At 41.5% G+C, this 18,114-nt stretch overlaps 1 protein-coding gene across 7 annotated transcripts in view; it reads right to left on the bottom strand.

Moving 5' to 3' along the window:
• TEAD1 (TEA domain transcription factor 1) overlaps positions 1 to 18,114 on the bottom strand; it is a 269,478-nt gene that overhangs the window by 158,952 nt on the left and 92,412 nt on the right. For 5 of the 7 annotated variants that reach the window (XM_089521197.1, XM_089521201.1, XM_089521200.1 and 2 more), the window contains one exon: positions 7,895 to 8,148. The exons of 1 other annotated variant lie outside the window; for it this stretch is intronic. In XM_089521197.1, the coding sequence (XP_089377323.1) occupies positions 7,895 to 8,042 (148 nt within the window). In that variant the 5' untranslated portion in view covers positions 8,043 to 8,148. Of the gene's footprint in view, positions 1 to 7,894; positions 8,149 to 18,114 lie in introns of those variants that run through there. One more of the 7 variants, XM_089521205.1, reaches the window with a different exon arrangement.

The following is an 18,114-nucleotide window of genomic DNA, read 5'->3' as shown; positions in this document are numbered from 1 at the left end:
ACATCTTTGTAGAATGATTGCAATAACAGTTGGATAAACGTGCAATCCAATACCTCACATCTGGTATTTCATCTCCCTCCCATACTACTTTTGGATTTAGATAGACTTGTCCTTAATACTGTGCAAACTTTATGACTTGCATTTTTATAGAGGCAGTAATGAAAAGGGAACTTCATCAAGTTAAAACAAAAAGAAAAATGCTATGCATTTAGCATGGAATAGAAAAAAAAAACCTTTCTTCTTGCTCCTCCTCCTCCCCTGTTTTAAGGGAAACAACATACATAAAATGTTTAAGCAAGAAATTTGAATATGAATGAAGGCTTTAATATGATAATGCCTCATACCAGTAATGAAAATTCGTTTTTTTCATGAGTAGCATTTTTATTTGAGGAATTGAAACAGAACAGACAGGTAGAAGAAAAACCAATTACAAGCAGTCAGTTCCTTCTCTGTACTATCCCCCTCCCAAAGGAGCACATATTTGCCCCTCCTGGTGCATGTTAAAAGCCCAAATACTTGAATGATACAGGTTTAGTGGTGAAATTGTTTTCAATTGTCAACTACAGCAGAACAATCTTTATTCAAAATTTGATTGTCAAGCCCTACAAAGCTCTGGGACTGTGTAGACCGGCCATAAAGGCCAGCCTTGGGGTGGAGTCTGGGCATGGCATCCACATGACGCATGTCCTGACTCCACCCCAGGGCAGCATGACGCTGTGTGCCGGTCCATACCACGCAGCCCCAAATGAGCACCTTAAAGCCACGGTTTTTTGTAGCTCCTTTTTGCACCTTGGAAAGGCCAAATCGGGGCCGCAGCATGCGGTTGCCACAGCCCCGATGGGGGGAAGATAGAGGTGGCTGCAGGCCTCTCTCTCACCTATGGCATGAACCCCTCTCTTATTGATATATTCCAAATTTATATGGCTTTTATATGCTGCCTGCTGCAACTGTAATCCATAATTCCTTGGCACACACAAACTGCACATCAAAGCAATTTCTTTAAAAAATAAATAAGTAGAATACATACATACGGCAATGAAGAAACTATCCAGTGTTGTAAAACTCACTTTGCTAAAGCTAATGATGAGTGAGGGCTGCATTTTATAACACAGAGAATGTTTGAAGTCTTCACACTTACTACCTTTGACAGAGACATGTGCAGGCAAGCAGCCTGGCAATAAGCAAGTTCACAGGAATCACTAGAAAAAACAAAACTGCCAACAAAAAAGGACAACAATTTGAGCTAAATACAGATACAGATAAACCAGGTGTTATTGTGTGTCAAAATCACAAAACCCTGGCTTTATGAATCAGAAAAATAATCTCAAAATCGGAGCTAAGCATTTGTATAAAAAGAAATTGTTCTGTACTTTAATCAATACTTCTCATGATGCAAAAAATGATATCTGAAAAAGATTCCTTCATACAAGAAAGCTTTCACAAAGGCAACGTTGACAGCATTATTTAAGAGGTGCAGGTCTATTCCTGAGGCTCCTGATTGATTTTATCAATTAATGACTTGAGCCCTGCTAGCAATTAAGGATCAGTTACTTCTGGGGCACATCTACAGCTCAAAAGATATGATAAAAGTATAAAAACATTTAATATTTACTATACAAGAAAGGTCTGGTTCCACGTTTAGTAAACTACACAACAGATGTCAAAATGATACTAGGTTAATACAATTTTTTGATAGTATGGAAATAGGGAAAGGGCCTTTATTCAAAACCACTGGGATGGTTTGGAACTGAACACAGACAAATATACTAATGCAATCTACAAAATGGTTTCTTATAGTGTATACATGAGTCAATTCTACTGGTCAGGTGTACATTTGAACCAGTGTGCACTTACTTATTTTCAGCTCCCTATCTTTCAACTGATGAAGCATAAATAGGGCCCTGATTCTTGCTCTAATCCTAATGTTGCAAGCCATCTAGTCTCTTCCTTTGACACCAACACAGTGCCTGCAAATGAAAATCTACACATCAATAGAGTGCTCTGTGCAATTGCTGTTTTAGCAAGTTTCCATGAAATCTAAGGGCCCACTGTAGTTGGGACTAATTAGTTGATTTAGCTCATACTTTTCCAGCCCTAGCTGGAGATACCTAGAGCTGCACTTAGGATGGTGAATCTGCAATCCTTCCCCTCAAACCGTTATTTCTCACTGCCCACCATAATAGCTAGATTGCTCTGTCTGAAAGTGTTGTTACAAGAACACAAAACTATGAGCCCTGGTGGCGCAGTGGTTAAATGCCTGTACTGCAGCCATTCACTCAAAAACCACAAGGTTGCGAGTTCAAGACCAGCAAAAGGGCCCAAGCTCGACTCAGGCTTGCATCCTTCCGAGGTCACTAAAATGAGTACCCAGACTGTTGGGGGCAAATTAGCTTGCTTGCTAATTAGCTTACTTGCTGTTCACCGCTATGATCTTTGGAATAGCGGTATATAAATAAAACAAATTATTAATTATGAGAACAATCAAGTACCTAGTGCAAAAAGGTGGAGCCTAGTCACTACTGTCCAAATCAATTAGATGAGTGACAGCTGCATTTCCACTAAGACAGAATCTGAGCTGCTACTATATTTGGAAAATAGAGAGCCTATGAGATAGAAGTTTGCTTGTAGTGAGAGAAAACCTAAGGGAGGCAAAACTGGACTATAATACAATCAAAAGGCTGTATTTTGAAGATTATGCTATGTACAACTTAGATAAGAGGAGCTACATGTGGAGTACCTAATATTAGTTTCTATCTGACATTAACTGCTGTATCACACTAGGGGGGAAACAGGGTTTAAACAAGAGTTAAGCAGGAGTTAAACAGGAAATGCCTGATGTTTAACATATGACATTTCCTATTTAACTCTCCTTTAACTCTCATTTAAATCCTGTTTGCTCCCTAGTGTGATAAAGCAGTAAGGTACACTATTCCATAGGCAAAAACACAGCAGTTACCATAGATTCTATTACTGGAGCGAAACTCACATGTTAAATGAACTCATATCCTGGCTACCTCATCTTCTTTTGAAGGACAAAAACATGTTAAGCCATTTTCAAAGAAATGGCTATTAACCTCCCATATACATATGAAGGTTACTACATATGAAATTTTCTCCATGTATATGTCCTTCACGAGTAGAATTAAGGTTGCTATATTCCAGTTTTTGCCGGGGCATTTATATTTTTTAACCATTCCTGAATGTCCCAGGCTGGGTTTGGAGCCAGTCCCGGCTCCTGCCACTTTCTCTTCCTCCATTACTGCCTCCTGCCATGCTTTTAGCACAGCGGCATCATGGGAGGCCTAGCTGCCTAGGTAGGACTTGCTAGGCTCAGGGGGGTGCTTGGGGTGGGGCCTCCACCACCACCTGCCACACGGGGCCTCACCCACGGCAAGGCCTCTGCTGCAATGGTGGCGGAGCCATGCGGAGCCTCAGCCAGCTGACTGGGCCCCAAGTAGGGAGGATGCCATGGCAAGCCCTTTTCTCCACCACCGCCTGCTGCGTGGGGGCTCAGCTGGCCAGCTGGGCCCCAAGGAGGAAGGCCTACATGGCAAGGCCTCTTCTCCAGCAGCAGCAGAGCATGTGGGGCCTTAGGCTGGGCCCCAAGGAGGGAGGCCGCCAGTTGCACAGGTGCACAGGGTCTCAGGCGGCCACCTGTTTCCCAAGAAGATGGAGAGAGGCCGCAGCAGCCACAGAGGCACTGGAGGATGGTGGAGGTGCTGGGTTCAGGTAAGGCAGGTGAGCCTAGTAGGTCTCACCAGGGGCTGTGGGGGATTGGGGCTGCATTTAATCTCAGAGGTGCTCCAAAATCTCTATGTCTTTGAATATTATTATTTTTATTATTACTAACTGAAAGAAAGAAGTTGGCAACATGAGCTTTCTTAGACTGAATTCTACTTCCTGAGATGTATTTTATTATGTTTGTTGTTGTGTGCCTTCAAGTTGTTTCCAGAGAGGAGGAGCTACATTTCAACCTTCTGTCCAGGAAGAATGTCAAAATCTCCTCCATTTTCAGCATGGATTTATATTAATAGGGTTTTTTGGTTTTTTTTTTGTAAATAAGGATTTATATTATTATTATTTTAAAAAATTATCAATGTTTTTGGTTTTTAGTTGGTTGTATCCTCCATTTTCCTTGAATGTCCTACATTTCAACCTAAATGTTGTCCTACATTTTTTCTACATTTGTCTTGGTTTGGTGGTAGCAAATTATGGCAAGCCTAAGTAGAATAGTTTCGTGGGGTTGGAGGGGGAATAGCCTGAATATTTCAGCTTTTGGCCCAATTGTAAGAAAGATGTGGGATACATCTGGGTTTGTTGGTTTTGTTGTTTTTCTTTTTAAAATATTTACTGTAAATGTCCCAGATGGGATTCACAGGCCTGCAACAGTGATCCCGCAACCCTTGCAAGCCTTCTCTAGCTCCCACAAAGCAGATAGATCTTCTGTCTGGTCCCACCAAGCAGAGCTTGGGAAAGTGGTCATTCTGGCTGGGGGATTAGCGGAGTGGAAGTCCAACAAAGCAATTTTCTCAAACTCTACTACTAAGGTACCAAGTATTTTACATCAATAGTTGGCAACTTTATATATGACTGTACAAAGACAGAACTACATGATCCAATTATCTAGGGCAGTGATGGTGAACCTATGGCACACGTGCCAGAGGTGGCACTCAGAGCCCTCTCTGTGCGCACATGTGCCATCACCCCAGCACAATGTTTGCCAGAGTTTCTTACTAGAAAGTCAGAGGGACACGGCACTTTGCAATAAGTAAGTGGGTTCTGGGTTGCAGTTTGGGCACTCGGCCTCTAAAAGGTGCACCATCACTGATCTAGGGGATATCAGCGATTTCTATGATTGCAGACATGCTTTTTCAAGCAGCCCCAATCATGCAGATGGGTACCAGATCCACTCATCATACAGGAATGGAAGATTCCATCTATGAACAGGCCTTGCTCATGACAAAAAAGTTTTAGCAACCCTGAGAACTCCCTCAACCTTAAATGAGAGTGTTAATTGTCTCCGTCCCTTTCACTAAGCTTCAAACACTCATACATAAACAACCTCCAAACACCACTATCACCCCACTTTAGCAAGTATAATAGCAAGTACATTTCTATACTGCTTATCAGTGCATTTAAGCACTCCCTAAGTGGTTTACAAACTGTAAGCAACTACAAATGTAGTTGTTACAAGTGTAACTTTGCTGTTTAAAGATTATTTCAATCAGAAAATCAAGCAATAAGATCTTTGTTTATTCAGGGATAGGTCTCAAAATATTTTTATTTGTTTGTCTGTTTATTTTACATTGCATCTTTCTCCCAACATGTGACCCAAGGTGGTTTACAATACAGGTTAAAACAAAATACAACTAAAACAACGGTATACTCTCCATGTTCTTTGGAAAATTTTGAAACACTGTCGTAAACAAAATGTATATGCCAGCAAAATGGGGTACTGATACTACTAATAATTTTTATTTTTTATCTAGCTCTTCCGTATTACTATTACAACTACTACTATTCCACATGGTATCTAAAACACTTACGGTGTTTTGATTTCAGAGTCCTCGGAGAACAATTACGCTATTAGGGCCATAAGACTCTATTATAAAGTCCTCAAAAACATAGCATGGATTCAATAAATCCTCAAACACTACAAAGCAATGCTCAGCTTGACGAATGAAAACATGAGTTCATCCAGTGAGAGAGAGTCAAGATATAAATTCTCCTAAGCATCTGTATCCCCCCCAGTATGAACCCCAACCTCAGCTGTCTCAGAATTTTGACAGTGCCTTAAATCCAACCTCAGCTACAATCTGTACATTTAATTTATATGACATAAAAACACCACCAAAAGAATGACTTAAAAAACACAGATCTGGTACAGAAGTTTTATAGCACTAAAAAAACAGAAATATATCCTAGATAGACTCCTCAGTCATAGTTACACAGTAGCTTTTACAGCATTCCTACCACATATACATCTTTTTTAACTTTACCACAATTATTTGGTACTGTAGTTTACAATTCTGATCCAAGCTCTAGAAGAAATGGTAGTATAAATCTGCTGATAACATGCCCATATACTCTTTCAAGGAGCTAAGAAAAAATGCAACAGGCATCTTAATGATCTATCAAAAGGCATCTCATATGAGAGACACGTTTCAAAATTTTATTTATTTATTTATTTATATTTAATTTTATTTTTATCCCGCCTTTCTCCCAAGGTGAGACCCACAGAATGAAACACAGGTGGGAGAAAGGAAGAATTTGTGGCCTTTGACAACATTTTAATCATAGTTGCACACTTTTATACATTCTTCTTTGGGGAATGTAACAGTCACATTAAATTGTTTTCCTCTAAATTTACAATAAGACTGTCACCAGTCATTTAAGCAACAAAGAGAGAAAAAGAGGGAAATATAACAGGATGAAGAAGGGGATCCAAGGCAAGGACAGAGGGAAACTGTAGTGTTTGATATAAATGAAAGTGGAAGCAGGGTGGGGGGTGGGGGGGAGAGAGAGATTGAAATCAACCAGAGAAGAAAGGCCTAGAAAGTTTCTGCCAACAGCCGCTAAGATGCTTCATCACAAGCCTATTTTTCCAGACATTATGTTTCATTTGGCTTCAAGGGTCACATGACAGCTGCACACTAACGCCTTAAGGTCTGTTTCTGCCTCTGTGACACTGACAGGCTGTGAGAGACTCCAACACCACAGAAAGAATTTTTTTCCCCTTGTTTCCATTACATCATCCAGCCAGTACTGGGGGAGAAGGAGGGGGGTACACAGCTGGTGGCAGCTGCAATACCATCTGCTTTCCACTTACAGTGCATGCTAGTTTGCTCTGCAGATTCCAACTGAACCTTTCTGGGGAAGAGCCTGCCTCTCCAGACAAAACACCCCATTGTGTGAAACATATTTGCAATTGTAGTGGAATAAGTTACTCTCCAGTGCTCAGAAAAAGATTCATCAGGTAAGGATTCCTGATCGCTTGCAGAGCCCAGTGGCACAAAGGACAAAATCGCTAAACACTCTGTGATTAGGGGAGAATAAAGAGCTGAGCAACAACCTGCCATCTGCTTTCCACAATGCGAGGAGCCAGAACCAAAACTCTACAGTCAGCAGTATTTATTTATTTATTTATTTAGAAAGAGAACAGATATGGGAAGGGAAAAGCAGCTTAGTTTTCCCAAGTCAGAGATTAGCTGCAGCAACTTGGAAAGAACAAAAAGTAAAAACAACTTATCCCTAGATGGGATAAACATCAAATATATTTATGAAATACTGTCAGCAGATCTGATAATTTATGGCAGTCCAAGCTGGAAAGAAAGATTTTGCCGTTGCTCACATAAATGAACTGTGGAAAGTCATGGAACTTCACAATGAACTTCTTGCAGTGAAAATTGTGGTCTATCTTTTTATCTCTTGCAAAAAGCATTGCCAGCTTGCAAGTTGAAGTTGACATTTATTTTTAAAAGTGCTTTACATATAAATTAAACATTAATATTGAGTTTTTAAAAATACTATTTCAAAAAATATAATGCTTTTGGGGAAGACTTCACAACTAATATAAATTCTTATTTTATCAGTTCAAAAAATCATTCACAATCTTTAGTGAAATCTTCAACTCACTCACAGACAAATATGACCCCCCCCCCAAAAAAAAAACCTGCACACAAGAGTTTGCACTAACATGCACTGTGTTGTTTTCTTTTGTCAACTTGCTGCAAAATGGATTTTCTTAATACTTTTGCAGCAGACCAAACCAGCATAATTGTAATCTAGCTCATCCCACTGCCCACCCCCATCTCCACACACTTTAATCCCCACACACAGGGACTTCAAGCAATGTCAAACTTATTTTCAAAATGGCGGGATCTGCACAACTTACCATACATTTTGCCTTCATCAGACAATATGATTTTCCTTCTTCCACATGGGGGATATATAGCTAGTGCTTCCTGAAAGCTTTGCTCAATATCTGGGCTCCAGACACCTTCTGCATCATTATCAATAGGTTTATCCGCAGAATCGCTCATTCTTTCAATGTCCTCGGCAGGACTCTCACTGCCGCTCCAGCTGCTAGGCTCAATGGTGACGGCTGGTTGCTCCAAGCCTCAGCCTGGAAGCTTCAACAGAATAAATCTAAACAAGAGAAACAGCAAAGAAATTGTTTCAGCTGAATATTCCCCAACTAGTTCTAGTAATCAGTACCATAAATGCATAAATTGTGATTACAGGTTATAAATCCCCAGACAGTGAGAACTAAATGAAAGTAAGCTAAATTCTGAAATCAGGCTCTAGACTATGTTCTTTAATTATTTTAAAATAAACAGCATTTTAAAAATAACATAAACACCCTGGGGGCCATTGTATTCTAACAAAATGTTTAATATATTTATCAATACACTGAAAAATTGGATTTCCCCACAGACACATATTGACTTCATATAAATGCAATCATTTCTTGAATGCAACATTTAATCTCCATTAGATCTAAGGAAACTGTAATATTTTAAAATGGCTGTTATATTATTTTAATTCATTTCCGCTCCCTTTGGAGTTTAGATAAAAATGAACAAACAGAATACCATTCTTCCCTTATCTGACCCTATGTGAGTGGCACAGTTTGTGCATGCAGAAACAAAAAGGAACCATTACTTTACAAGTAAATGATCTCTCAAGAAAAAGAACTAGAATAGGTTTTACACCTATTTCAAAAAAAATGTCCGCTATGCAGCAGAAAGAAAGAAATTCCTTCCAGATGAGGAAGCAAATTAAGAAAACATAATCTGACAGCACCTGCTAAAATCACTTCACTCACAGATACAGATCTCTTGCATTTGAGAGAAAGTTTGGCCAATACAAAAGGTGCATTTTTGGCAAACACCTCTTGTTGTAGTTGTAAGCCTACTAAAAACCTACTCACAGTTCTAAGACTACTGAAAGTGGTGAAGAAAGTGCCAGGAATGAATTTCCCTCACTCTGTCAAAACACTGCTGATTTTTATTACAGACAAAATATACATAAATTGGACATAGAATGGATACAAAAAACAGTTCTCAGAAATGTTTATTTAAAACTGTACCTCCTCCTCTACATACAGAGAGAGGTGCTAAAAGAATGAGGCAGAGATGTGTTTCCTTCTATCTTCAAGGAAAGAGATTTTAAAAAATGAAAGGTTTTACTGGATTAATCTACTTGATTTAATATGCTTCCTTGCTATGAACTTAAGAAACTCATCAGGCATGTTAACTATTACAAATAATGTGTGTGTGTGTGTGTGTGTGTGTGTGTGTGTGTGTGTGTGATTATATCTGCCTGGGAGGATACTATAATTGGTTAAGTTAATATAAACTAAGCTTCAAACAGTTCTCTGTAGTGTATACTGTAAATGTCCCTTATTTGACCACTACATTTATACATGTCACCAGAATCATCAGAACCTTTCCCCTTCCAACTCAATGTGAGCCGCCACCCAAACAGATAGGTATTGAGCAGCATCTCCTGCTTATTTGTGGAGTGCCTGAAGCTGAACTATCAGTCAAGGTAAACCACCCTGTGGTAATGAATTATGAACTAAAGACAACTTTTAACAAATTCCATATATGTGTGAATATTGAGAAGGAAATGGATTGACAAGGATGGAAGATACTGTGTACCAACAGCTGCTCAGCTGTGAGGGGGCTGTGCCTGTGAGAGAGGCATTTCAAAAGCCTGCTTGCAGGTAAAAGCCTCAAACCACCACCGGACTCTGCTGCTCAGCTGGGAGGGGGCTGTGCCTGTCAGAGAGGCATTTCTTAAGGCCTGCTTGCAGGTAAAAGCCTCAAACTACCACCGGACTCTGCTGCTCAGCTGTGAGGGGGCTGTGCCTGTGAGAGAGGCAGCTGCGCAGCGCCTGAGGAGCACCGGAACACCAGTAACGCCGCAGCAGCCCAGAACAGCTGTGAGGAGGACAAGGAGGGGCGTGTCGGTGAGAGCGGCACTCCATAAAGCCGGCTCACCGGCTCCCTTCCCGTTTCCGACCCCAGGACTTGGCATGTGTGCATTTGTTTTGTTGCTTTGTGCCCCAGGACTTGGTTTGTCTGTCGGCCCCTGCGCAGCTGCGAAGCGCCTAAGGATCACCAGAACAGCTGCGAAGTGGGGATAAGTGGGTTGGGTGTATGTGATTGGGTGAGGTTGTGATAGCAAGAGGAATGTCCTTAATACAGGTTTTCCTCCAGGTACTAACTATGTTGCTATCAAGTAGAGATATGTCACATGCTGGTGATGAGGTTGGTGGGAAGGTGGGGTCTATTGTGAATTCTGATCTTGTTGACGGAGCTTCAATTGAAGTAGTGTGGGGCAAGGGGAGATAGAACGGTAGGAGGGTGGAATTACAATATAAGGGAAGGCAGGATCGATACTTATCCTGCCTTCCATCCACCCTGCTAACCCAATAGAACCGAGGGTCAGTCCAATCGTACCACAGACCCTTTCTTTGCTCCTGTGAAATGCCAGGTCAATCAAGAATAAGACCCACATTATTTACGACCTTTTGGAGAATAAGAACTGTGATCTGGCTAGCATCACTGAGACCTGGCTGGGGGCCAAAAGTACTGCAGTGTGGGCACAGGCTCTCCCAGCCGGGTACGTTGTTAAGGAGCAGACCAGGTTATGTGGGCAGAGGGGAGGTGTTGCCTTAGTCCATAAAAACACTCTTACCCTAACCAGGAACCCCATCCGGAAGACGGGCTTCATCGAGTGTATTTACCTGACCCTTAAGGCTAGGGACAGTCTGGGGATCCTGTTGGTCTACCGTCCACCCCGTGCGCTAACAGACACCCTAGCCAAGCTGACACAGCTGGTCTCGGAACTGATGTTGGAGTCTCCCAGACTTCTTGTTCTGGGGGGCCTCAACATCCCTTTCGAGGCCGGCTCACAAGATCTGACAGGTACAGCTCGGGAGTTCATGGCCTCCATGATGGCCATGGGCCTGTCCCAATTAGTCTCGGGCTCAACGCATTGCACGGGTAATACGCTCGATGTCGTCTTTAGTACGGATGGGGACAATCCATGGGCAAAGGTTTGTACTACCTCTGCCCTATCATGGACGGATCATTTCCTGGTTGAGGTCCGACTTAAGGCATCTACCCTTATCCCCCCTGGGGGTGGAGGACCTATTAGAATGGTCCACCCTCGAAGGCTGATGGAACCCAAAAGGTTCCAAGAAGCCTTAGAGGGGTCTATGATTGGATCTGACCGCGACTCTGTGGATGCCCTGACTAACATCTGGGATAATGACCTTTCCAGGGCTATATACAGTATCGCTCCTAAGTGTCCTTTCCGGCCTGCTTCTAATAAGAAACCCTGGTATACAGAAGATCTCCAGGAAATGAAGCGGGCTGCGCAACGACTAGAGCGCAGCTGGCGGAGACACCAGCGCTTATCCGACAAGACACTCCATCAGGCTCTTTTGAAGTCTTATGGAGTGGCAATAGATGCAGCAAAAAATTATTTCTATGCTGCACGTATTGCATCTGCAGAGTTGCGTACAGCAGAGCTGTTCAGGGTCGTGAGGGAGCTAACTCAGCTCTCCCCCACCCTGAACTCTATTTTAGAACCAACTAAGGCCTGCTGTGATGACTTTAACAACTTCTTCGCAGATAAAATCTCTCGGATAAGGGCTGATCTTGACGATGGCATTTCATCAGAGACAATACGAAAGGTGTCCAGAGCTTCCGTGGACTCTATTAAACTGGATCATTTTCAGTTTGTACATACCGATGAAGTGGACAAGCTTCTTGGAAGTGTTAGGAAGATGACTTGCTCTCTCGACCCCTGTCCTTCTTGGCTGACCACCCAGGGTGGTGATGCAGTAACATCATTATTGTGTCGCATAATTAATGCATCATTCAGGGAGGGAAAATTTCCATCTAGCTTAAAATTAGCAATGGTCAAACCATTGCTTAAAAAACGCTCCCTGAACCCCCTAATAAGAAACAACTATAGGCCGGTCTCACTATTGCCATTTCTAGGTAAGGTGATCGAGAGAGCAGTTGCCTTCCAACTCCAAGCTGTCTTGGATGAAACCGATAATCTGGACCCATTTCAAACTGGCTTCAGAGCGGGATATGGAGTTGAGACTGCCATGGCTGCCTTAGTCGATGATCTCCGTCTGGGCATTGACAGGGGAAGTGTGACCTTGTTGGTGCTCTTGGACATCTCAGTGGCTTTCGATACCATTGACCATGGTATCCTTCTGGAACGCCTGAGGGAGTTGGGTATCGGGGGCACTGCGCTCCAGTGGTTCCGTTCCTACCTCTCGGGAAGATTCCAGATGGTGCAGTTGGGGGACACTTGCTCCTCTAAGAGGGAACTCACATCTGGTGTTCCTCAGGGAGCTATTTTGTCCCCCACCTTGTTTAACATTTACATGAAACCTCTGGGAGAGATCATCCGGAGACACGAGGCGCGGTGTTATCAGTACGCTGATGACACCCAAATATATTTCTCTGTGTCCCTGACTGATTCAGTGACTAAGGATGGGGTCTCTCTTCAGACTGCCTGCCTGGAGTCGGTAATGGGCTGGATGAGGGAAAACAAACTCAGTTTGAATCTAGAGAAAACAGAAGTACTGCTGATAGGCTCCCCAGGCCCAGGGAAGGAAGTTTATCCACCTGTCTTGAACGGGGTCACACTTCCCCTAAAGGACGAAGTTCGCAGTTTAGGAGTACTTCTGGACTCGTCTCTACAGTTGACATCTCAAGTAGATGCGACGGTCAGAAGTGCTTGCTATCAACTTTGGTTGATACGCCAACTGCGACCCTACCTGGACCAAAGGGACCTTGAAACTGTGGTACATGCTCTGGTAACCTCTCGCTTCGATTTCCGTAAGGCGCTCTATGTGGGGCAACCCTTGTACCAAGCCCGGAATCTTCAGCTAGTACAGAATATGGCAGCCAGATTGGTCACTGGTGTTTCCAGGTTTGACCATATAACACCTATTCTGAAAGATCTGCACTGGCTGCCTATTCGCTCCTGAGCACAATACAAGGTGTTGGTTATTACCTATAAAGCCCTACATGGCTTGGGCCCGAGTTACTTGAGGGACCGCATCTCTCCATATAATCCGCCCCACACACTCAGAACAACCGGGAAGAACTTGCTGGAAATCCCACTTTCTAAATATGTTACTACATCCCAGATGGCCTTCTCAGTAGCGGCCCCACAAATCTGGAACAGTCTTCCTGAGGAGCTCCGCCTTATCACCCCCCTGGAAACATTTAAAAAGAGGCTTAAAACCTTCCTCTTCTGTCAAGCCTTCCCTCGAAGTTGTGTATTTTGATCCCATCAACTCTCTGCTTCACCCTATTGAATGACTCTTTTAGATTTGTATAGTGTATATTGTGTTACTGGTTTTTATCTATTTTTATGATGTGTTTGTAACTGGTTTTAATTCTGTGTAAACCGCTTTGATCTTTTGGAAAAGCGGTATATAAATAAAATAAAATAAAATAATAATAATTATTATTATTATTATGACTGCATTTCTTTCCACAGAACAACTACTTGAGTAATTAGCCACGTCAAGTTCAGCATCATCTATCAAGAGACTAATCCACTTCTTAACCTACTCACAGTGGAATCTCAGTGAATTTAATCTACTTTGAATTTCAGAATGATTCACTTTGGTGTTATGCCAGAGTGTGAAGAAAAGGGTGGGCTCACCTTTTACCTACCAATTTCAAAACTTTTTAAGCATTTCCCCACTTTCTGGAAATTTAAATTGAGATGGTTATCTAAATGGTCGTTGTTGCTGTTGTTATTGTGTTCCTTCAAGTTGTTTCTGACTGATAGCAACCCTAAAATGAACCTATAGTTTGAAAATAATCCAAAATACCATTTTTTTTAAAATCAGGCTTCAATTAAAATCCCAAAATATACAAAGCAGTATTGGTTTCTTGGTTACAAAGTGTATGTGTTCACAAACTAGAAAAAAAGTTTTGAAATCTAGCTGGATGGCTTTGCTGCTGAACTCAAAGGCAAGCCTAGCTGAATTGCTTCAATACTACAGTCGCCCCTCCATTTTCATGGGGGGATCTGTTCTGACACCCCCCTCCACAAAAACGGAAATCCGTCAATATTCAAGCCACAGTGGTTTGAATGGTGGCACGCACCCATGGGCATGTGCCCCATTTTATGTGCCTCTCTTTGCCCCTCGTGTGTAGTCGTGGGATGCAGATAAGTCAGCACAAACGGAGGAATGACTTTATAGTTAATTCTGTCCAAAAAGACCTCCTTTGAAACCCACAGCAGATAGTTAAAAAACTTTAAAATTAGCTAATTTATTTAATCTACACATGTATAAATACAGATTCTGCAATATTTCCAGGGTGGCCAACATCTTTAATCTTTACACTGTTGTAGTATAGACATACCTTGGTTAATACAGTCTTTGACAACAATGATCCTTTATACAAAGTCTTTTTCTATCCACCCAGCCCCTTCCTCTTTTTCTCTTTGTCCTCAATCTAGCTGGAAGATGTTTATTTATACACACACACACACACACACACACACACACTGCACAAAACAACTTAAGCATTGGGTGGTTAGTAAAGAACGGGAGAAACACAGCATGTCTGCAGTAAACAGTGCAACAAAGTCTGAGCTGTGAAAAAATAGGATACAATCAGCCTTCCATATCCACTGATTTTTTCCCCACAGATTCAACTATCCCCAGGTTGAATACACACACACTCCCTCTCTCTCCAAAAGCAAACTTTGACTTTGACATTTTATTTAACTGACACTATTTTACTATACCATTATATTTAATGGGGTTTGAGCATTCACAGATTTTGGTATCCATGGGGGGTGGGGGGTCTTGGAACTAAACCCCAGGAGATACCAACTTCTTGACTGATCCTACTGTAGTTTTCTGTGCCTGCCTACAACAAGCAAAGCAACACCAGCTGCCTGTAGAATCCCTTACTGAGCATGAGCAAAGAGCAACAATGAAAGGAAAAGGGAAAGGGAATTAGCCTGCCTCTCCAGCTGCCCCTAGCATATTAAAATAAGACTGGTTCTATGAGTTTGGCTACCAAATTGGAAATGATAAGAAAAGCTGGTGAAAGAAAAGGTGCATTTTGGAAAAAGCTTTCAATTGGTGCTTAGAAGGTTCAAAATGTTTTTGTTTACTTATGCAAACCCTACTTGACCAGATTGTTTCATTTCACATGTGCACACTGTTAGCTTTGAATAAAATTATTCTTTCCATGTTATTCATACCCCAAGTAGCCAGGATCATTACCAGTCCTAGCTTCCTAAACAAACAGAATACTTCTTCCTGCAATAATTTCCCCTAATATTTGGGTTGCAAGGTATGAAAATGTCAGGGATATGAAGGGTTAAAACACAGCACACAGGGAAATGCTTGATGTGTGTGTGTTTGGCCATGAGCATTCAGCAGAGTGGCAAGGCTGATCAGCACAGCTGAAGCTCATTGGCTCAAGGACACTCCAGTGTCCAAGTGCACGTAGCCATGGATGATGAAACATGTGTCTGGATTGCACAGGAGACACATGATATGGCTACACACCTGAACTCACTGGGTTTGGGAGACCACATGGTCTGGAGACTATATAAACCCAGGGATTGCAAGGGATAGCTTGTGGGTTTGAAGTAGGAGTTGGATTGGTATGTTTTGGAGTTTTAGAGATCTGGTTTTGTATTATAGCACTGTGAATAAAGAGCACTTTGGGGACTTTGTTTCTCTGGTGGTTTATCAGAAGAAGCTACAGCATCGGTTTGCTGTGTGTCCCCGGAGGTTCCTGCATTGCTGCAGTTCCTGGAAGACATCCAGTTGCTGTCATCCCAAATTGGACTTTGGAGCCACGCTTTGGCTTCTGGAAATTGCCAGCTCTGCTACAAGGGTCTGATTTAACCCCAGGACTCATTTGAGTTGCTGACAGTGGTTGTTGGACACCAGCAGTTGCGCTGACAGAAAAAGGCCTTCCAATCGAAAAGCAAGTTACTAGCAGTGGCATGTGTCTTCTCTGACACACAACTACACATATTCTTCTACCTTTTTTGTATTGTCTTGATTGGTTTTACAGTCCACTGCAATCATACGGTGAAATCATGATTAACTTCTCCAATTCATCACAACTGGACTAAGGTGTGAAGAAGTCTAGATGCAATCTATTGTTAATAAAACAGGTTGAACTGACTGATAATTATCAGTGGTGAAACAGTCCCCCTTCTCTTTTTCCTGGGTCCTTGCACTCACCTGGGAGGGGGGAGAGCATTGCCACCTGCGTACTCTGTTTCCAGAGTATCTGGAAATTATTTTAACAGTGGGGATTGATTCTTTGACAAGCCAACATGGGTAGACTATGCAACTTTAAAAAGTGATGGTGTTGTTTATACTGCAAGTTCTAAACCTGAGATGTCCTTTACAATCACAGACTTATTTGCAAAGGAATCACTCGAGCAATTTATGCCCGAACGATTATGTTATATGTTCAACATTGTTTTTTGAGAAAACATTTTGTTCAGTTGATTACATCTTCAATATAGACAAATCAGTATGTTATATGGCCTCACCTTTTATTACATTTAATGCTACATTTAATGTTCAACACAGAAACCTATTTCTTCAGAATAGCACTATGCAAACATGCACAAGCCATTTGCAAATAATCACGGTAAATGAAATCCATCATTTTAACACAATGTGAATAAAATTATTTCTCAAGTTGAGAAACCTACTTGTGAATGATTGTATTATTTAATTTTTAATTATCCAACTTAACTGACTTCCTGGTCCTTACAAAGTTCTCAGTTGTAGCCTATATATATTGTTGTGTACCTTCAAGTCTTTTCCAACGTATCTTGACCCTGGGAGAATCTATCACAGGATTTTCTGAGGCTGAAAGAGTGTGAGTAGTTAGGGTCACTCAGTGGATTTATATGGCTGCGCTGGTAATCAAATTCTGATCTGCACAGTTGTAATCCAGTGTTCAAACCACTACAATATACTTGCTCTCTATAAAAACTAAAGGTAAAGGTGACATGAATGTCAGTTGTAATGAACTGTAGGAGACAGTGCTCATCTCTGTTTCTAAGCCAAAGAGCCAGTACTGTCCAAGGACTGTTCTGGTGATCACATGGCCAGCATGACTGCACTGAACGCTGTTACCTTCCCACCAAAATGGTACCTATTTATCTACTTGCATTTACATGCTTTCAAACTGCTAGGTTGACAATAACTAGGACTAGTGACAGGAGCTCACCCCATCATGCAGCACTTGGGCCTCAAACTGCCAATCTTCCAATCTTCAGATGAACAGAATTAGAGTCTTAACCACTAAGTCACCACATCTCTATAAACACTATAATCCTTTTATTTTAAGCAGCTCTGAATCTTTCAAAAAATAATGTAAAAGATGTAGAAGAATTGAACATTTAAATATAATGAGTAATTTTAGCTCTACATCTAGTGACTAATGAAATATGGAACTGCCACATCTTTTCCATCATGTTCAACTGGGATGTCATTGATCCCAGGGAAATCCAAACAGGCTTGACTGGAATTTATTGCAACCAATGTCTTTTCTATCCTGCCAACTGGAGCTAGAAATTAGGTCGATTTTTTGGTGATTCTGAGGCTAAAGCTCCCAATATAAGAGCCATCATGAAAGAAAGCACAATAATTTGCTGTTGCCTTTTGTGTGCTTGCCCTGAAGAAATGTCATGCTATGTATCTTTTTTAAAAGTCTCTCCTACTTCCTTTTGCACACTTAGAAAGGGAGAAGGAAAGCTTTATCTAATTACTTTGATTTCTTTCCCTTCTTTCTGTCTTAAACCTCATTTGCTGCTGAAAGAATAACTGAAATTGATTGAAAATCTAAAAAGCTAAACAGTCCATTTTAGTGATGGAGAGTGAATTCAAATCTCACCTGAATTCCATGTCATCTGGGCTAATAAAACTGATGAACCATATAGAGAAGTTGTTAGAGATTTGGACATAATATGAAGAGCAATAAAAACGTACATATGCCAAGGTGAAATCTTGTTCCCACGGTTTAGTCAGTTGCTCCCAAGTAGAATTCTAACAATTTCTAT

Source organism: Sceloporus occidentalis, unplaced genomic scaffold (genome assembly GCF_023333645.1).
Source record: "Sceloporus occidentalis isolate IW3139 unplaced genomic scaffold, rSceOcc1.0.p SCAF_4, whole genome shotgun sequence".
NCBI classification, from domain to species: Eukaryota; Metazoa; Chordata; class Lepidosauria; order Squamata; family Phrynosomatidae; genus Sceloporus; species Sceloporus occidentalis.
The sequence above is the reverse complement of the archived record's forward strand: the minus strand, read 5'-3'. Positions and strand labels throughout refer to the sequence as shown.